The sequence below is a fragment of the Maniola hyperantus genome, chromosome 20 (genome assembly GCF_902806685.2).
Source record: "Maniola hyperantus chromosome 20, iAphHyp1.2, whole genome shotgun sequence".
Classification (NCBI taxonomy): Eukaryota; Metazoa; Arthropoda; class Insecta; order Lepidoptera; family Nymphalidae; genus Maniola; species Maniola hyperantus.
The window spans coordinates 5,908,971-5,931,599 of record NC_048555.1 but is presented as its reverse complement, the minus strand read 5'-3'; the positions used below and the strand labels follow the sequence as shown (position 1 = coordinate 5,931,599).

The 22,629-nt window shown below is 36.6% G+C and overlaps 1 protein-coding gene across 2 annotated transcripts in view; it reads right to left on the bottom strand.

Annotated features, from left to right (window-relative positions):
* The window catches only part of LOC117991773 (G-protein coupled receptor dmsr-1-like), a 53,954-nt gene extending 40,815 nt beyond the window's left edge, over positions 1 to 13,139 (bottom strand). For both annotated transcript variants that reach the window (XR_011237909.1, XM_034979379.2), the window contains exons 1-2: positions 13,035 to 13,139; positions 2,647 to 3,058 (exon numbers count right to left, since the gene is read on the bottom strand). Coding sequence is in view for 1 of the 2 variants with exons in the window: in XM_034979379.2 (XP_034835270.1) it covers positions 2,647 to 2,964 (318 nt within the window). In the remaining variant the exon portion in view is untranslated. The remainder of the gene's footprint in view (positions 1 to 2,646; positions 3,059 to 13,034) is intronic.
* Positions 13,140 to 22,629: the final 9,490 nt, after the last annotated feature.

The window sequence follows — 22,629 nt, the reverse complement described above, 5'->3', positions numbered from 1 at the left end:
ACAATAGGTATATGAGTCAGAGTGAAATATGTGGAATGTTACTCAGGACTTTATATTTGATGTTCGACATTCTATCAACATTGATGAGTTGTGAAAGCTTTACCAACCCTACAATACTGTTATCCACGTCGAGCACGCCCGCCCGCACTGAAGCTGCGGGCGGGCGCGGGCGGGCTTATTCTAATACTGAAAACATTGAAAACGAGAATGAAATCAACAGCATGAGTTGAACACATCGGCTGCGTCATATAACAATTAATGTGTGTGACAAGAGCAGCACTTGTCGACTCTTTCGGTTCATGCTACATCTCTAGTAGGTATAAGACCAGCATAATACGAGGGCAGCGATTCAAACTGCCTCGTGTTGAGATAAAAGTAATCATTATTACATGCAAGTTTAATGTACTCGCTTTATATGTAAAAGGAAAAGCTTACTTAGGGTGAATAATGATTTGATGTTTATATACTTGCACCTACCTACTGAGCTGGTAATGGCCAGGCTTACGTCACCTAAACAAACTTTATCTAAAGTGGACTGAGGGATTAAATGTAAACGGAAGGGAGTTAAACTCAGTTACCTAAGTGGTTTCACAAAACTTTTGTTTTGAAGGACTACATCTAAATTGATTTTTAACAAAAATGTGAGATGGATAGATTTTCACAGAGATATACTCGTAGATGGCAATATTATTATACTAGCTTATGCTCGCAACTTCGTCCGCGTGGTCTAAACAAATTTCAAAGCCCCGTTTTACCCCTTTAGGGGTTGAATTTTGAAAAACCCTTTCTTAGCGGATGCCTACTGAACCGGAACGTCATAATAGCTAGGTACATGCATTTATTTCAACTCTATAGTGTCAACTGGCATATCAAAAGTACGGTTCACCCATAAGGACTTAAATCATACTTTCGACATGGTAGTTGACACATTAAGTTAAAATGGCGCGTGAGAACTCAATTTGTACACATTATAACACAAGTTGAGCTCGACATAAACAAAAATTAATGCACAAAAAGTGAAGATAAACACGTGAGGAAACCTGCACCCTGAGAGTTCTCTACGTGATCAAATCAGAAATGATAGCTAAACAAGTTGCGAAGCTGAAGTGGTAATGGGTAGGGCACGTAGTTTGAAAAAACTATAGACGTTGGGTTCCTTAGATGCTAGAATGGCGATCTCTCGACTCTCATCTCGCACCGGAAAGCACAGCGCTGACTAGGCGGACAGACGAGACGACTTCAAATTTCAAACGACTCGCAACTCGCAGGGAGCCGGTGGATTTAAGCGGCGCAACATCGTGGCGTGTGGAAGTCCGTACAAGAGATCTATGTCCAGCAGTGGACGTCTTTAGGTTGATAATGATGATGATAATGACTTTGGCATAGCAGCGGCAGCGTGCGACGTGACCAGGTGTATTTTCAGTAAGTATACCAATTACCAATTTGCAACTACATTTGAAAGTGAATAAAGCTGAGTTTAATTTGTTAGCAAAAAACTCAGCTCCATTCTACATCGTCTGTATGCAACGGCGCTTATGCCATATCCACATCAATAAAGATATGCGCTGTTTGCCTTGTTCAACAAAAAATACTGTACGAAGCGCAAATTTTAGGCATTGGACTTTTATATGGAAATAGAAAGTAATTTTCGGTGAAATTTCATTTTTCCGACGGGTGTTTATATAGGATGCAACATACAAGGCATCATCATACATACAAAAAAAATTTTAGTGTAATAAGGCTTTTTGTGTTCTATTTTTTGTGTAGGTAGGTATATTATATAGACCGAATGATTTGTCTTAAAATACCCTATTTAATTTTGTATAATATATCCACCTACATAGGCCCAACAAAATTTCGAAAACGACAAATTGGTATACCGCTACTACCTTTACGTACCTTAATTAATTTTACTTAATAATTATTTCTTTAACGTAACATAGCAAAATATTTTGGTACCGATAGCCGTCCCTGCTGAGCAATACGGTTTCTAGTTACCTACTTAAGTAATAATGATTATTTTTATTAGGTTCCTTTCACATTGTTGCTAAGTATCTTGTTAACAAGGCTCCAGGTACCGACAAGACCATGTAACGAGGTTTTCTATGAACTGACGAGCAGAAATTCATTTCGAAGTTTTGATGTATTTTACAACTTTATATTCATCATCATGATCAACCCATCGCCGGCTCACTACAGAGCACGGGTCTCCTCTCGGAGTGAGAAGGGTTTTGGCCATAGTTTACCACGCTGGCCAAGTGCGGATTGGTAGAATTCACACACCTTTGAGAACATTATGGAGAACTCTCAGGCAGGCAGGTTTCCTCACGACATTTTCCTTCACCGTTCAAGCAAGTGATATTTAATTGCTTAAAAGGCACATAACTGCGAAAAGTTACTGGTGTCCGAATAATTAGACCGACGTCTTAGCCTCTAGGCTAACACCGCTCTTATTTATGAAATACTAGCTTATGCCCACGACTTCATCCGCATGGACTACAAAAATTTCGAAGCTCTATTTTACCTCCTTCGAGTTCGACTATCTCTATGCCAAATTTCAGCTCGATCTACTTTTGATAGATCAGTCAATCAGTCAGTCATCTTTTCCTTTTATATATTTATAGACGAAGTAACTAAATTACTTACAATTAGGCTAAAATATCCATGCACATTGTTGTACGCAAGAACCACGTCTCTGATCCCTCCATCGCAGTAGTTGCACGGCGCCTCCGTTGGTTTAGTCAAATTCAACTTCGACCGCCATCCATCAACCAATTTCACTAACGTCCCAAAATCTATGGACTCATGGTTACTCTTTGTGGATTTGCCTTTTAAAGCCACTAAGAATTTCGACACATCAACGGTTTTGTTCTCATTAGACTCTTCTGTAGCTAATAGCATTTCCTCAAACAAGTTCGACAGAGTCTGAGTTATGTTCGAGGTACTATGTTCTTCGTACGCCATTGTTTTCGTCTGATAAACAGTTTTCTACCAAATCGTTGAACCTGAATGATCACTATTCGTACGCGCAGCGGCCGTGATCAAAGTTTTCGGATGCCTGTAACAAGTCAGAAAATATTCATAAATTATTTCCGTCAACAGCCTAACTTTCCTTTGAAACATACTTTTTTCTTTTCTTGTTTATTTTATACTTGTTTTGCTATTTCAGGCGCAAAAAAGGCCTTGTTTTGTAAAGTCAGTGACCCGTGTAACATTTGATATGAATTGGTGCCTACCTACATCACTAGGAATTGACAACTTTCTTGGCGCAGTGGAGACCGTTTAGACGCCAAAAACGCAAAATTCCGTACGCAGAATGTTAACTTCCCTATTTTGCCGTATATGCTGTATCTGAATAGCTGGATCTGTATTATTCATATTTAAAAACTTTAACGCATGCAGTAGGTATTTCAAGTGCATTACAACTTTTTACTTTTAACGTACCTAACCTAGTAGAATTTATAAGAATAGCATAGAGGCAAGTTAGAGATAAAAATGTGGCAAATAAGATCAATACAATATACCTTACCTACTTAACGACTTCCGCTGCGAAGATTCTTGAATTTTTATTACTTGCAGCTTTGAATTAAATTCGGTTACGAAAGATGAATAATTCAAAGGAATATGTACAGAATCTACTTAGATTTGTGGAATTTATCGTGGGAAAACTAGGAGCTGAGTCCACGAAAATAAATTTCATAGAAATAACATTCTGTTATATTTTATTACTTAGGTTATGCTAATTATTTAAAATTCAGCCTTGAATAAGCAGTTTTCACTATAATTTAAAACATTTTATGGGGAAAATATATAAGTAGGTACGTACAAGAGCTGAGGCCCGCGAGTTTTTCCCCGTGAATTTACGTTGTTAATACTTCGGAACTCTTTGATTTTTCAGAGTAAAAAGTAGTAGGTGTATGCCCCTCTCTAGGACTTTCAAATAGGTAAGCCGGTGGGGCTTACCTATTGCAAAGCTGTGGCAAGTCATCTGGATGGGATTTAGCGTGTTTAGCATATAGGCTTTTATACAGCATCGTAGCATAACGCTACGAGTAAATTGTTTCCCATTAAGGCTTTGCCGAAAGGATCGTAACGCTTGCAGGGCTTAGTAGATAGGAATCGACTTCCCGACCCCATTTGGAAAATAACATTTCCTTAAACTGAGCGAACCGGAAATCGAACTTTGGAACCTCTTTGCTAGCGGTTCGTTAGATTTTTTTCACTAGAAAATGGGCATATTTTTTTGTTGTGATACAGCTTTTCCTATGATTAGAGCTAAAGCATTCCTTCTGGCATAGACTTTTTGTAAAAAAAAATCTGGCTATTTTGATCAGATCAATACATAGCTGTTTTGATATAATATTGTACTATATTTATGTAACAACTTATACAATCACTTTTACTATATTCACTTTTAACAGAAGTAGATTTTAGATTTTACTTAGAACTAGCAGACTAATAGGAATATGAAACGTCTTTTATGCTTTTATGATAAAAAAATAAAGTCTCAGTAAAGTAGTTTTTCACTAGTAGATATAATATTTCAAAGGTAGGTATTCGCCATTATTCAAAAAGATATTTGCCGGTCTCTGATGTCACAAAATAACGAAGACAGATATTTGAAACAAAAATAATCCTTTGCCTACCTGATATCGGTCGAATAAGTTATTCCTATTTTTTCTTTCTTTTTACTTTTATTGTCATCAGTCGTGGCTTGTCGGCCAAGAGCGATCACGCACTCATCCGATCCGAGTCCGTGAAAATACGTTCCGAAGTAGTCATAGAACTATTAATTGTATGGCAGCTTACGCACGACATCCGAGTTCCGTCATCCGAGTTCTATCATTCGTGAGATTATCTCGGATGCGCCTCGGATTGAAATCGGACGTATGACGTAGGTATGGCAAAGATATCCACTGATTAGCTTAGATTTAAATCAGAGAACGAATTAGTGCGTAAGCAATATCCGAGTTCGGTCCGAGTTTTTTATATCCGTATTTTCACGGACTCACGGAAAGCCAACTAGTACAATTTTCGAATTTAACTAAACATGGGTTGTGAATTGTGATGCGACAATGCGACTGTTAATATTTTACCTGTCACAATTTGATATACCTATGATTTGATTTTGTCAATTTTGTTAAGGACAGCTGTAGTGACAATGACAATGCGACCATTTTGTCATTTATTGACAAAACTGTCGCTTTGTCACGTTTATTAAATAGGACCCAGACACCAGACGAGTGTTTCATCGCCGCGTTCGTTGGTTTCACTTTTTGAGTGATCCCAGAAACTTCATTCAGATAAAATATGTCCCGACATAATTATAAGCATTGTACTTACTAAATTACTATTTTAAAAATCTTATTAAATTTAAAATCGATCCAATTACGTTATTCACTGAACTAAAATTGAAACTGAACTGAACTTTTTACACCTAGATGTTTTAAATTGTCCATTATATCAGATAAGTTCGAAAGTATTGTAAATGCTCGATAAAAAAAACGGTCAAGTGCGAGTCAGACTCGCGCACCAAGGGCGTACTACAGTCGTATTTTTCGACATTTTGAATTTTTTATGAGAATGTTTAACTAGTCCGCTTTAGACACAGCAAAAAAAAACACGAAGGTTTAAATGAAGTGTGCCATTCGGATTTATTCCTTTACCTACTTGTGCTATAAGACCTACCTACTTGCCAAATTTCATGATTCTAGATCAACGGAAACTATTAAGGATAGGCAGACAAACAGACAGACAGACAGACAGACAAACAGAAAGACAGACCAAGTGATCCTATAAGGGTTCCCTTTCTAGGGGAACCCTAAAATTAAGAACACTAATGAATTATAAGTGAACTTCGTAGATGATAAATTATTTTTAAACCGAGCCGATATTTATTCAAATCAATTCTATGTACCTAGGTAAGTAATTTGAACCTGGCAGGAGAATACTCCCGCTAGAGACATTACCAATTACCTCTATTTAGCTTCTCCTTCTGATGAGATACTATGCAATTAAGGTAAAAGCATGTAATTAAAGTTAATACGAGTTAATGTGTACCTATATTGTAGACTTGCGCTTGCTCGCTATTTTGTATACACGTCTTCCTATTACGTACTATTCTTTACTAAAATCTGGATAACTTGATGCAAAGTTGTCTTTTCTATAAAATTTTCTTTTCAGTCGATTGGGAAACTACCTTGAAAACAGGCAGAAAAATATTTAAACGGATAGTTTCCATTTGAACTGAAATATATGTGATTTTGAATCACAGACAGACTTCTTATAGAAGAGATATGATTTAATACAAATATCTAGGCATCTATTTTATCAAGATCGTGACTTATTTTAACGAGCAACTGAACCTTTTATATTTTTTTTGTTCGATAACAACTTAGCTCCTGACTGAATGATGCAGTCTAAGATCGAAGCGGGCTAATGTAGAAAAGTTTTATGAAACATATTCTATTATCTTTGGAAGTTTTTTTTTAAAAGTTATTTATTAAATTTTCTTTAATCTTTTAAAGTTTATGAACTTTGCTAGTAAGTAGGGTGGTTACTACCTACGACCGAAGCTGCTAAATCAGATTTGACTTGACGCAATTTTGAATTGACAAATGTCTTATTTGCTCCTGCCGGAAATTGAACCCTGACTTTTAAGACCTGCAGTGCTCAATAGTGCGCTAGAAAAATCGTCTGTGTGGAATAAATTGTATTTAAATTAAAAACAATTTGGAAAATTGAAAAATGACATTGAATGATGAAGTGTTTTCGATCCAGCTTTTAAATGGACGTCAACAAATAACTATGTGTGAACTGTGAACTCCAAAACTGAACAAAATGCTGCAGAGGAAACAAATGTTGCGATTTATTTGTATGAACTGTGTGAAAAGTTGAATAAAAATTCACAATAGGTATTTTAGGTTACTAGCTTATTCCCGCAACTTCGTCCGCGTGGACTACACAAATTTCAAACCCCTATTTTACCCTCTTAGGGGTTGTATTTTCAAAAATTCTTTCTTAGCGGATTTCTACGTCATATTTAGCTATATGTATACCACATCTCAGCCTGATCCGTGAATTTTGTAGCGGTTTCGTATAAGTAATTCTAGCATTTAGTTCAAAATAAGTTTTTTTTCTAATATGACTAGTGACGCGCTCGAATATATCCCAAAATCCCCTCTTGGGTTCCCAACCATTAGTTGAGAATGTTTTTGATAGATTTTCTGTAACAATCTATTTAAAAATTCTAATTCTGTAAATAAAGTATTCTGTAAATTCATTTAATGTCGAATACCTACACAAAGGCAAAAAGCCCGAATAACGACCGATTTTCATTAATAGAATCCCCAAAAAACATTTGGAGCTTTAAATTTGCTGAATACATTTTAATGATAGCGTACTTAATAACGTATTATATTATACCTACCTACTATATTAATTAATTCAATATTAAAATACAAAGAGAGCGAAATAATACGATTGCTTCATACTGTTAAATGATGGATAAAACCAGGATAAAACGCTTTTAAGTGTAATAGCTTTATGTATATCACTATTTCGAAAATTACTTATAAATACTGCAAATTATAAGTTTCCAAAGTGAAATTGTCACTAGTCATTACTTTCGATTATAGAAGTCAATGTTAGATCAGTTTTCATTTCCACTGAGTGGAAATTTTCTTTTGCAAGTCGCTTTTTAAAATTCATGGAAGTTAATTTGCTGCAAGATCTTATAGAACCGCTTTCACTTTCTACGGGGATTGCAAAAAAATCCCGTCCAAACAAGGCAATATATCATTATGAACATATTGTAGTCATTGTGTTTTCACAAAATTCGCGTTCATTCACAGCCGAAATTGATAATTCTATGTATCTATCTGTAATCTGACGATATAGTTAAACAAAGTTTTCATAGGTACCTATACTGATATATAAAAAAGTATGCTAACGACAATAAACTAATTCTTCGGACGTAGCACTTCGTATAATTATGATAGAACTTCAGGTACAGGTAAGTTTGTTTAATCATTAATTTATAACTGCCAGGGTACCAGCCATTAAAATAGAACATACCTAAGTGCATATTGATTTTGAGCCCGTGTTACTTTAAAACTATTTATATTACTATATTTTTTGAGAAATCTAGAAAACCACAGCCACAGACATTAGTTTCTAGAATGTATCTGCAAAATTTCATAGACTTTGGTAGCTTAACATTCAAATGAGAATCAAACTAAGATTGTATGGAGTAAGTGCCGCCTGTTAAGTGTTTCTATAGCAATAATATTAATTGTAAAAGTCCGCAAGTCTGCCCGCGCTCTAACTACGATAAAAATGGCTTAATAAAGTAGGTACATAATTATGTTAGGTACCATCTAAAGTTTATTAAAACTTAAAATGCTTACCAGACCACTCAGCCAAAGTAAAACTAAAGCCAAACTTATTGCAAGAAACGAATCCTCAATCTTTAAGTGTTTAACCAAATCTTTCTTTCTGTCTAGTATAAGCGACACACTACGGCTTTGTTCGGTTCGCACGTACATAGTATGGTATCCACAGATTTTTGATTGTATTTATTTTTTATTTGTATTTTGGTCATTATGAGTTAATCTTCCATACAGAACAACTCCACGATGTAGGTACATTGTCTTCACATAATATAATACCAAAGTATACTGTATTACAACTATTTGTAGGTACATTATAATATAATCTTAATCTAAATATATAAAAGGAAAAGGTGACTAACTGACTGACTGACTGACTGATCTATCAACGCACAGCTCAAACTACTGGACGGATCAGGCTGAAATTTGGCATGCAGATAGCTATTATGACGTAGGCATCCGCTAAGAAGGGACTTTTAAAAATTCAACCCCTACGGGGGGTGAAATAGGGGTTTGAAATTTGTGTAGTCCACGCGGACGAAGTCGCGAGCATAAGCTAGTATAATATAAAAATGAATCACTAAATGTGTTGCTCATCGCAAATCTCGAGAACCGCTGAACCGATTTCGCTAATTCTTTTTTTATAATATTCCTTGAAGTACGAGGATGGTTCTTGCGGAGAGAAAAATTTAATTCAAACTCCCCCTCAATTTTCTAAACTCCACCCGAGCGAAGCAGGTGCGTGTCAGCTAGTTGCTAATAAAAATGGAAAGTAAAAAATGATTATAAATATTTTGATTGCAAACTTGATTTTGACGGAATTTGGTAAGTACAGAAATATAATAAGCTTGCATCCCGGTGACGGACATATGTAATAAACTATTTTTTATAAACTACCTACTTTTTGTCTAGGAAATCTAAATCCACCACCTCCAAATATACATAGGTATATAGTACGGTCAACCACTTCAAAGAAAAGCGGCCAAATGCGAGTCTAACGCGCACACTAAGGGTGTTTGTGCACTCATCCGTGAATTCACGATTCTGTAAAAATACGAATCGAAAGAATATTCGGTTCGTATTCGTGATTCTTCGAAGTGGCCGTCATACAAATACGTACCTACTCATTCAATTCATATTTTTACGGAATCCGCGATTTCACGGATGAGTGCACAAACGCCCTCGGGATTTCATACCATTGCATCGTACAAGAAATAACACTTTAATTTTTTTTTTGTATTTTTTTTATATTTTGAAATTTTTATTATTTCTTGTTATAGCGGCAATAAAAATACACATTCTGTAAAAATAATTCTCTACCTATTACGGTTCACAAGATACAGCCCGCTGACAGACAGACGGATGGACGGACGGAAAGCAGAGCCTTAGTAATAGGGTCCCGTTGACAGACAGACAGGCAACCAAGTGATCCTACCCTACGGTACGGAACCCTAAAAAAGAAATCTTATCGTAGAAATTAAAAAAAATTGTGTCCCAAACTCACTATGGCGCCTCCAGCCGCCATATTGATACTTAAAGCTAATACCATGTCATTAATTATCTCGTCATATCGATCTACCCTTAATGGATTACCCATTCTACATAAATGAAGTATAGGTACTCGTATTCTAACAATGGTAACAACTGCTTCTGAATACCTACACTGTCATTATATTTTATGAGATAAGCTATACTAATACTTGATTACATTATTACACCTGTAATTTCAATTTCTACTCACACGTCTTGTATTAATTAAGTGATTTTGAGGTAATACGGATGGAATTCTGAGAATAATAGCGCTTGTTAGTTTAGTTTAGGTACAACCCTATTGTTGGTGTGTTAGGTATATTGTTTCTGTTATCTATTGTATGTAAATTGTACACCTATTGTACCTTATGGTTTCACTATCGAAATCGTACAAGTGAAGCGAACAAGAGATATTATTATGATAGTGTACTGAATATATTTTTATTTTTGCATCGCTTCACTTCTTTATAGGTGTAAAGATAAACTAGTTAACCAAGTGAAGCGAAATACAAATAAAGCTGTTATATTAGAACTCAGTCACTAATATTTTTTTAATATTAAAAATAATATAAGGTATTTTTAAACCGCGATAGCCTAGTGGTTAAGACGTTGGTTTCCTATTTGGGGGGGTCAGGGGTACGATTCCTCAAAGCAATTTTAAAATATCACTTGCTTCAACGGTGAAGGAAAACATCGTGAGGAAACCTACAAGACAGAGTTTTCCATAATGTTCTCAAAGGTGTGTGAAGTCTGCCAACCCGCACTTGGCCAGCGTGGTGTGGCATGACTATGGCCAAAACTTTCTCATTCTGAGAGAAGACCCGTGCACAGTAGTAAACCGGCGATGGGTTGATGACGATGATGAATATTAGGTATTACATAATATGACTAAAATATTGTAATCCTCGTTCAAATCAACTAAACATGAAGTTTTTTTATAAATATTTAAAATTTATAAAATAATTTTATATTTTAGACACTAACCACGTTTTTGAAAATTAAAAAAATTGTGTTTTGATTATAATGTACCTATATGTAAATAACCATAATATAATAATTAATGAGTCTATTTATAATAAGGGCGTTTATTTCGAATACACAGAAAGACTACAATTGCTCAGGTAGATTACCTTTAAGTATAGCTGAATATATTTTGAATTTTGATTATACAAGATAATTCAGCAGATGTTCATTTTTAACTCTGCATGTTTGCGATTTTAGTTTTACTATCTAACAGATAGTAAAACTAAAATCGCAAGATTCAGATTTTACTATCTGATATATTATTTTTATCATAAACAACGTTAACATCTCCAGAGTTTATGAATAAGAGAATGTTTCTGCCAATGTCTGGTGTTTTTTTCTAGGTTGGAATTCTATGGTTCCTTACCAGATAAATCAATAAATTAATTTCTTTTCAAAATGGCAAGTTAATTGAATAATCCGATATTTAAGAAATCCTTGCGAAATATTAAACAATAAAGAGAGGTCCTCGAGGGACGAGTGACGCGTAACAAGATTTTTTCATTACTCTTTAAAGTTTTATGGGTCATTAAAGAGGTTTTTGATTTTTAGGGTTCCGTAGTTCAAAAAGAAAAAAGGAACCCTCTATCTGTCTGTTTGTCTGTGTGATCGTGGTTAAGCATGTGCCATTTTAGACCCTGAGGCTTATGTTTTTTATTCAGGCTCTATGTATTTTAATTGAATCTATCTAACGAAAGCTGAGAGTGATTATTCAGCGCTTTTGGAAAGTACACAATATTTTGTAAAAATTTCAACCCTCTACATAATATTACGGTTCACGAGATACAGCCTGCTGACAGACAGATGGAGGGATGGAGAAATGGAGCGGAGGTTTAGCAATAGGGTCCCGTTGTCAACCTGGAACTTGGAATTCAAGAAAGTCGTTGCTTAGTACCTACAACATTAATTCAGTATGAACACTTCCTGAATCTTGATAACTTAGGCGGGCAGTAACCCTACAGCATCAGGATTGAGGAGTTGGATCCAGAAATTTAAATGGGACCACAACCTTAACATCCTCTGCTGATTAAAAAAAATATTTGCAAATCGGTCCAGAAACCTGGAAAAAATCGATGTACATTACATTAAAAAAAAAGTCGAAAAAAAACAGGCCGAATTGAAACCACCTCCTTTTTGGAAGTCGGTTAAAAATAATATAGGTACATTGGTTCAATACAATCAACAAGTCCAGCAACCACGTAACCATGAAATTCCTGACAATATATTGCATTGCGTTGTTTAATAATCCGCATTCCTTATTGTTTAGCGGCATGCCTAATTAATTTACTCTCATACTGAGGCATGTGAGTAGATTAATTAGTCAAGCTTAGATAATACATGAAGTTTACGGTCTGTAGTTAATAAATATTGTAGGCTTTCAAAGTAAACATACCTAATATAAAAACGGGTATGCGAACCCACTGTACACCGCAAGCTAATATATATAATTATAATTCAGTAATTAGGGTATCTACTGTACCTCAAAAGGAAAAAAGGAACCACTTCGTTCTCTGTCTGTCTGTCTGTCAGTCTGTCTGTCGTGTCTCTCAAGAAAACCTGTTAGGAATAATAACGGTTAACCTGTTACTTCCTGTTGACCTAAAAATCATGAAATTTGGCAGGTAGGTAGGTCTTATAACACAAGTAAAGGAATAAATCCGAACCCGTGGATTTGTGGTTATATCACGCAAAAAAAAAGTCAATGAACAAATAATTTACTTAAGGTACTTATTTTCAATTTTCAAAGTAATTTAACTATACCAAGTGGGGTATCATAGGAAAGAGCTTTACCTGTATATTCTAAAACATATTTTTATTTATTTTTATCCATAATAGTTTTTGATCTATCGTGCAAAATGTCGAAAAAAAATCCGAGTACGGAACCCTCGGTGCTCGAGGCTGACTCGCACTTGGCCGGTTTTTTATTTTAAGTCAAGCAAGTTAGTCGTACCTAGGTATGACAAAGCAAAACCAAAACAAAACAACTAGGTACACCGCTACCACCGCTACGCTCTAAGAACTTAAATAAGTATAGGTACCTACCTAATTTGAGTAACTTTTCTTCATAATTGACTTATGCTAGATACTCACATAGTTCTCTCCGTCACATCACAGTCTCCACGTGTCACGAAACAAGATATTTCACACCGTAAATTAGTAAGTGCCTGAAGCCAGCGTGCGAGTCGCGTGTCTGTGATCAACTGATCCCTCATCCCGGCCACTTCACATTGTGTACATAGTACGAGATCGCGGGAAACAACTGAGCCTGTGAAAACGCACATCGAATTTCTTTTTAACGATGTTTACTCTGCCTACCCTGTATTTAAGCTTGGTTTGAACGTTTACAGTTCGGAATTTGGTCATAAATTTTATTAAAAGGTTTAAATAATGCATTGCGACATTTTTTTCAGTTCGGGAGTTAACTAAATGAAATTTACAATTCGGAAACTATGTACTTACCTTTTTACAGTTCGGAACCTATGTACTTACCTATACATTTTAACTAAATGAAATTTACAAGTTCAGAAACTATGTACCTATATTACGCGACAGGTCGAGATAGCGATCGGGGTAGGGACGCCCCGCACACCCACACAACCCCCGTATATATATGTACCTAAATTCTATTCTCTATTTTTAAGCCCTACGGACATCCCTATTTAACCACTTCCCCATTTATTCAGGAATAGGTATGACTCGACGGTTACAAGTTAAAACGTTTATTTTAATTATCAGCGCAGAATTTAATTGAAATAATTCAGGAAGATTCTAATAGTTTGAGCTTAGATTATGCAAAATCTTGTTCGACGGAAGGTGAACTTGTAAACAAAATCGGCTAAGCGACTTACTGCGGAAATGCAGGCTACATTCAAGTCTACCTAGCTATCATATAAAATCACTGGAGATAGGTACCTACTCGTAAAAATTAAATAGAGAACCTACTTTATGCAACATTTAAATTTATTAGATCAGACTTGAGCCTAATCGTAAGTTATATATAATCTCAACTAGCTTATGCTCGCGACTTCGTCCGCGTGGACTACACAAATTTCACCCCCTTAGGGGTTGAATTTCCAAACATCCTTTCTTAGCGGATGCCTACGTCATAATAGCTATCTGCGTGCCAAATTTCAGCCCGATCCGTCCAGTAGTTTCAGCTGTGTGTTGATACTTCAGTCAGTCAGTCAGTAAGTCAATCAGTCAGTCAGTCAGTCAGTCACCTTTTCAAATATATATTTAGATTACTGATACACGATAGGTAAAACCGGAGGGGATGATAAAGTTTACAAGTTATTTAATTTTATATTAGACTGTTTTTACCAAATTTAATTTTATAAAAGAATATGTAAAGTTGATATTTATTGCGTTATTTTTCATCATTCATCATCATGTGTTTCATTTTCGTAATGATATTTTTATTATTCAACAACCTTTATTAAAATTATTATGTTAATTTATTTTGATAAGGATCTCAGAATCTACACAATGCTTAATAGAGCTACGAGCATATTTTTGTGTTGGTTTACAGCATTAGGTATAGTTTTATGAGACGGCTGCATAGTACTTACCTAATTATGTAGTTTCATAAACTACTTTATCTAAATTCATAACACCTCAAAATCTTGGCACTTAACATAATATTTTGTTATAACTCTAAAGGGGTACACTACGGGTTATTAATTATATTATAGTCCGGTCAATATTGGTGTTTCCCAACATTCATACCAATTTTTAGCTCTATGCGAATTGAGTATAGTGACTGGACTAAAATATATATTATATCCCGTAGTGTGAAATGAGCTTTATCCAACCTAGACTTCATCATTGCTTAAGCGCAAGCCTGTCTTGCAATAAAAAATAGATTCATATTATGAGCGCGGTTACCTATAGATATAATGACGATCTTCTATAATCTATTTACTTGTATCGATAGTCAAGCCACAATAGCCAGTGGACGGCCAGCCTTGGAAATCATTAGTAATGGGGTTGTATAATGGCTCCATCGGATTTCATTTTAACGATGTCTATTTTGGTAGTTCTTTACGTAATTACCTTCATTTGTCCCGATAATTCGATGCGTCCTCTTATATAACTTCGATATAATATACATACAGGGTGTAACCAGAACGCTAGCAAAAATTTGTGTTATTGTTATACTATCTAAACACAATCCAATACCAATAACCATTTGCCTCATTTTGTAGTTTTAGTGATTTAGTATTTTTAAAACCCGCAATGTATAGCGTGCAAAACTCGGGTCAATGCCGCCTACTACGCGGTATTGACTCCGAGTAGGTACCCTACTTATGGAACATTCGTTGCCCTCTAGCGTCAGTCAGATTTTTTATTTGCAATATATCGTGAAATTTTACAAAATATAGGATTTTTTTGTATGTTTTTTCGGGTTTTTCTTGTGGTATCATATCACTGATCATCAGTACTATCACCTGTCTTTGTTTTTGCCAGCGTTCTGATACACCCTGTATATCTATGGAGTATAGACATACAGTATTATACCTAGAGCCAGGGTACGTAGATGGTGGAACCTTGCCAAAATGTCACAAGTAAGTACTACTTACTACATTTCCTGTTAGGATGAAGGAAATAATCTTCCCTACATTGACAGATTGTTCTATTAGTTGGTTAATGGTTGGTTTCCATCTTAGAATCCAGACAGACTACGGGCAGACCCTTAAACTTTAAGGATAGGTGCAGACGAGAGATAAACACAGTCCTCGGCGTACTTTTTTATCCGTCAAAATAGATTACACTTAATACTGCATTAGGTACATAACGGCCAATGATAGACTAAGTTTAGTAGTAGGTACCTACTTATCGGATGACGAACTATAATAATAAAATTAGACATTGTTAAGATGAAAGGAATTCAAACCACATACTTGTTAGTTTTAGATAAAGGTATTCAAATTAAAGTTAGAACCTTAAAGTTGAATATCTAAAAACTCTATCTCTACTCTGTGGGTTGGATCCTTTTAGCATTCCTCCGTGTCCGCCCGTCCGTCATCTGCGCTTGCCTTTTAACTCTCGTGTTCATAAAGCCTCCAAAGCTTCTTGATTAAGGGGCCGACCGCCGACTGAAATCAAAATCGTAGGTACTTATGATCAGATCTTACACAGTTGACTATTGGAGTTTAGTGGAGTGGAGTGGACTCTTTGCTCGAGTTCGAGGAAGGTAACATGACATATCTATACGGATTGGATTGGAATCTGCAACATTTTAGTAATCAGTCTGCTAGTGAGCTGTTGAGCCATTGAACCAGGTAAGTATAATCTATGTAATTTTTACGTTCTTAACATAAGTTAATTAACTAACTCGTATATACTCCTAATAATTATCATCATCACTATTTTCTACCAGCAGAGCCGTACCCGCCAAGTGAACAACGTTTCGGAACCATGGCGCGTAGAAACGAATTAGGGGTATGGATTAAATAAAACGCCGATCCCTTCCAAAGTAGCCTGCTTCCATCTTAGACTGTATCATGTTACCACCAACGGTGATGAGACTCCGGAACACGTAGTATTCTTTCTGCTTAAATGCAGCGGTGTATCTGCCCAACGAAAAGTCTACATTGGTTCCTCAACAACCCAGCGACTCTCTCTGAAGTCCTCGGTGAGCTGCTTGGCTTCTGGAGTGAGTTCAGCTAGCTGGACTGAACCAGCGGGAAGCCGTACCAGTGGTCTCATGTACAACGGATATCTACGTCTAAGTGCAGAAAAGTAACCCAGGATAATAAGGTAAAGAAAGAAGAAAAAGAACTCACCATGTGAGATTTTAGGCAAGGAATAACTTGTATCTAAATAAAAATATGTAGTTTCACAACTCTGGGTGGGCCTTGACCTGTTCAAGCAACTTCTCAATCAGAGGCGGGAGAAGCTAATTAATTGCAACTCCGAATTCCCAAAACCTCCCCGTCCCACCGGGCTCGAAGTCGTCAATATTCCTTCAACGCACACGAAATGTTTTTCGTCATCATTCCTTATGCGCATGGCTACGGTTTGGAATACTTTTCCGAGATCAGTGTTTTCTATCAATATTATAATCCGGGTATCCTTAAAAGAAGAGTGAATGCACCTTTTAGGCAAAAACGTCCCGTCTTAGACCACATCATCACTTCCCATCAGGCGTAATCAGCAAGTCATCACTGTTAAGCATGTAACTACGTAGTCTTCCTCGGCCTTTTTGCTCTTGCTGCATAGTTATGGCATAGGTACCTTCGTAATTCGCCGTCATCATAGAGATCGTATTTGTAAAATAATAAATAGATGAACTTATTTACCAGAAAATTTGATATTTGCCATAGGTACAGTAACATACAAAACATTTTAATCGTCTTTAAAAGCTAACTCCTTGATAGCTTAAATGTATTTGGGACCAATACCACACCACGTTTAGCTTTGACAATGCTATTATCGCTACCTACGCAGCTGTATTAGTCTCCACCACGTATTTGAGATCCTGGCAAAAACCATTAGGTATCACAGTTTCATCATTTTTATCTAAGTGAAATTGACTCAAAACACACGCTTGCTTTTAGGCTCGACATAATATTGCTGATTTTTGTTTACGTGCGATATATCATGTCGAAATTTATCTTTGCGTACGATTATAAGTAAACATCGTAAAAAATATTTCTGTAGCACCAAACATACACAAAATATTTCTAGAGCCTCGCAAACCCGAGTACCAGATTCGATCCTTATTTGATATTACCAAAGTAACTGTAACTTAATTTACTTTCAGTGCATTTTGTACTTTACAAGCAATAAATAAAATAAAGAAACATTTTTACAAGTGAAGGTCATAAGTCATGATTGCAAGAAAACCTATAAGTGTTGCACTTATTTTCTTGAGATAGAGCTTTTATGTTTTATACGAAGCACCTTTTAATCGCATTTCCTCGAGTAAGTGTCCATAACAATGTTGATTATGATCTCGGAAAAGATTTTTATGGAAACAATTGATAAAATAATATATTATTAAACTATTATTGACTCGCTACACGTTGATTGATATTAACATTGAGGCTACAGTTTTTTCCTTTTAGAAGTTGCGATCTTGGCGTGAAACTTTCATGTGCTGTGTCATTACTAGTGGCCGTTTTTCGGGACATTACCTAACCTCCTGAGTCCTGACTCCTGATAGATGACAAAGAGAACTAGTCGTATATTCTTGCCACTTTATTAACACTTATTAATATTTTATTTATTTTTTACTAGATGATGCCCGCGACTTCGTCCGCGTAGATTTAGGTTTTTAAAATCCCGTGGGAACTCTTTAATAAAAAGTAGCCTATGTTCTTCCCCGTGATGCAAGCTATCGTTGTACTAAATTTCATCAAAATCGGTTGAACGGATGGGCCGTGAAAGGCTAGCAGACAGACAGACAGACACACTTTCGCATTTACCTATAATATTAGTATGGATTTGTATCTGCTAGCTAGTGATGCAGACTAAGATGTAGCGTGCTTGCCTTGACGTTGTATATTCATTTATGACTTACCTATACTAAAAGTAGAGGGGAAACTGATGCTGAAAATTCGTTCAATATCCCAGCGACTCGAAAGAAACTAGGAAGCAAATCGCTTCGTACGTGACTACGTACCTACGGGTGCAGACTTTGACGATACTTTGCGGTAATAGTAGAAAGGTAATATTAATAAATTAAATCTCTATTCTATGGTCTTCAACTCAATGCTTTCCAAACTCCAGTTATACATGTACTCGTTCCTCATGCATCACTGGTCGTCAAACGTAAAAGTCATGATTTTTCAACAGAAATTTCAGCTTTTTGGAAAGTCTATCAAAGAGTGGGTAGGTGGGGTAGGTACCTACTCGGACGTTTCCAATAGCATCGATACCCGCTTTATGTCACACTGAAACTCACACTGAGGTAGGGATTTTTCCGTTAATAATTTTTATTTTTTTAAACTAGCTGATGCCCGCGACTTCGTACGAATGGATTTAGGTTTTTAGAAAACCCGTGGGAACTCATCAATTTTCAGGGATGAAAAGTAGCCTATGTCCTTCCCCGGGATATAAGCTAACTCTGTACCAAATTTCATCGGGATATAAGCTAACTCTGTACCAAATTTCATCAAAATCGGTTGAACGGTTGAGCCGTGAAAAGCTAGCAGACAGACAGACAGACAGATAGACAGACACACTTTCGCATTTATAATATTAGTATGGATTTCTTCACAGAACGCGTAGTCTGCAAGACATTTACAACTAGTTGTTGCCTACGACTGCGATCACGTGGATTTAGTTTGTTTTTTAAATCACGTGAGAACCCTTTAATTTTGCGGGATAAAAAGTAGCGTGTATGACACTATCTAGGTCTTTATCTGATATATGTTGCTCCGTTGCGACGTGATTGAAGGACAAACAAACACATTTTCGCATTTATAATATTAGTAAGATATTGGTGGAACGTTTAGCCTTTTGAGGGGCGTATATACTTACCAATCGATTATGATTGTTAAGCGACGTTGACTCAAGTCTGTATCTGCATGGGTGACCGACTTAGAAATTCCGAATTTGGGCTTTTCATTTCCTCCGTGCCTCGGAGAGTACATTAAGCCATCGCTGCAGGTTATCTTCTAAATATATAAAACGAAAAGGTGACTGACTGACTGACTGACTGACTGACTGATCTATCAACGCACTGCTCAAACTACTGGACTGATCAGGTTGAAATTTGGCATGCAGATAGCTATTATGACGTAGGCATCCGCTAAGAAAGGATTTTTGAAAATTCAACTTCTAAGGGGGTGAAATAGAGGTTTGAAATTTGTGTAGTCCACGCGGACGAAGTCGCGAGCATAAGCTAGTTATCATTAAAATGTTGATAATAACTGTAAAACTGTAAGAGTCGAAATCTTGTTCTCTTTATCCCAAGAGATCTCCTAACATTTTGCGATTAATTGAAAAACAACAATGAAGACACGACTGTAAAGAAGCAAATTAGTAGGTTAATAATAATCTGTATTCGGCAAAATGCCGTACCTAAGCCGTAATAACAGATAAAATATTTAAAATGAAAATAGTTTCACAGAAGAACATTATTTGTGTTGTCAGCAAATAGATGAAAATAGAACTAGTTGCTTATCAAAAGATTGTGAAAAGATTTATACTTAATGTTAAAAAGAAAATAGGTCCGTTCATAATTTTCATTTCATCTTTGTGAAGTTCCTATTTCCTTCACCTTTTCATACAAATTCAATCAAGGTTTCCATCTAATACGTAGGCTTACAACAGTGATGAAATTTCCACGTTTGATGTTGAGTAGGTAGACGTCAAGACGTCATGTTGTTCAAATTATAAAAATATTTTAGTATGTATCTAGTGTTATGGAAGATTTCCATTTGATCGTGGTTGAAATTCACCAATGCCACTAATTATTTTTTAGTTTTAAGTCCATACTAATATTATAAATGCGAAAGTGTGTCTGTCTGTCTATCTGCTAGCATTTGACGGCCAATCCGTTCAACCAATTTTGACGAAATTCGGTACAGAGATAGCTTGCATCCCGGGGAAGGACATAGACTAGTTTTTATCCCGGAAAATCAAAGAGCTCCCATGGGATTTTTAAAAACCTAAATCCACGCGGACGAAGTCGCGGCCATAATCTAGTTTTCAATATTTTTAGTCAATTTCATATTCGTCTTAAATATTTTTTTCGAGTGAAAAAACGCACCAGTAAGTAATTGCAAAACATCCCCGTATCACGTATTCAATCTGTTCAAATCTATATCTTTCAAATCGATTCCTCTGATTTTGCGTGTAGTCTCCCTCTATAATGCAGATAGATGTCCATGGACATAGGCCTCTTGTAGGGACTTGTAGGGCTAAGGTTTTGCGCCGCCTGAATCCAGCAGAACCCTCATTAAAAGGATATTCAGTTATTCCATTCGAGAAAAGTTATTTAATTCAATTCAATTCAATTGAATGAATTGAATTGAGAAAAAGTGACCGACATAGCTCAAAGGATTAGCAAGCTGAAGTGGCAATGGGCAGGTCATGTCTGTCGCAGAACCGACGGCCGATGGGGCAGATGTGTTCTGGAGTGGAGACCGCGTACCGGTAAGCGGAGTGTGGGACGACCTCCAGCCCGCTGGACCGTTGACCTGAAGAAGGTGGTGGGGAGAGGATGGATGAGGAACGCGGAGGACCGTGTTTGGTGGCGCGCTCTTGGAAAGGCCTAGCAGTGGACGCAAACAGGCTGATGGATTGGATTGGATTGGAATTGAGAAAAGTGAAGACAATATTTGCTAACTTTTTACTCACAGCAACCATTTCTCATAGACGTTAAGCCTCCATCATTCATTGGGACAATCGTGTACAACATTGCCGACTGATATTAATGGCCCATAAACCCAACAGCACGTTCACCCATATATTTCTATTTCTCAATTCATGACGCTTTCCGTAAAGAGTTTTATCGTATAAAAAAACCGGCCAAGTGCTAGTCAGGCTCGCGCAACGAGGATTCCGTAGTACAGTCGTATTTTTTCGACATTTTGCACAATAATTCAAAAATTATTATGTATAAAACTAAATAAAAATCTGTTTTAGAATGTACAGGTAAAGCCCTTTCATATGATACCCCACTTGACATAGTTATCTTACTTCGAAAATTGAAAATACTAATTTTTAATTCATGACCACAATTTCACGGTTTTCAGCTTTTTCCCCTAATGTCTGCTATAAGACCTACCTACCTGCCAAATTTCATGATTCTAGGTCAACAGGAAGTACCCTGTAGGTTTCTTGACAGACCGACAGACAGACAGACAACAAAGTGATCCTATAAGGGTTCCGTTTTTCCTTTTGAGGTACGGAACCCTAAAAATTGACTTTTATCTGCGGAAGGAAGCTTAAGTATCTACTTTAGGATACAAATTATCTAATGTTATTATCTGCAAAGTCGAAATTCCACGGACTTGTACAAAGCGATTCGCTTCCTCGTTTCTAATACGCACTGTTAAAATATTACCAAATGCCCTCCCGGTTTCCGCTTTTCCTGATAGCTTTAATATCAGTACCTTCAAAGGTATAGTGAACAACCAAAGGACCGTCAGTAGTGAGTGGTACTTTAGGAAGGCATTGCCTCCGATATTTAGGGTGAGATCTATAGAGCGCACTCTGACTTTGCTTAGACTTAAGACAGAGTGAAAACGAGACAGACGTAAATCTCTCTCATAACTGTCTCGTTTTAACGCAATCTGAGCAAAGTCAAAGTGCGCTCTACAGATCTCAGCCTATAGAGCCGACCATCTGGCAGAGCTTTTGCGCTTGTCCAACTCCGGTGACGCTATAGCGGTCAATTGGGCCCTACACAGTAATCATCATCATCATGATCAACCCATCGCCGGCTCACTGCAGAACACGGGTCTCCTCTCACAGTGAGAAGGGTTTTGGCCATAGTCTACCACGCTGGCCATGTGCGGATTGGTAGACTTCACACAACTTTAAGAACATTATGGAAAACTTTCAAGACATGCAGGTTTCCTCACGATGTTTTCCTTCACCGTTAAGCAAGTGATATTTAATTGATTAAAACGTACATAACTCCGAAAAGTTAGAGGTGCGTGCCCGGGATCGAACCACTGATCTACGATTAGAAGGCGGACATTCTAACCACTAAGCTATCACAGCTACA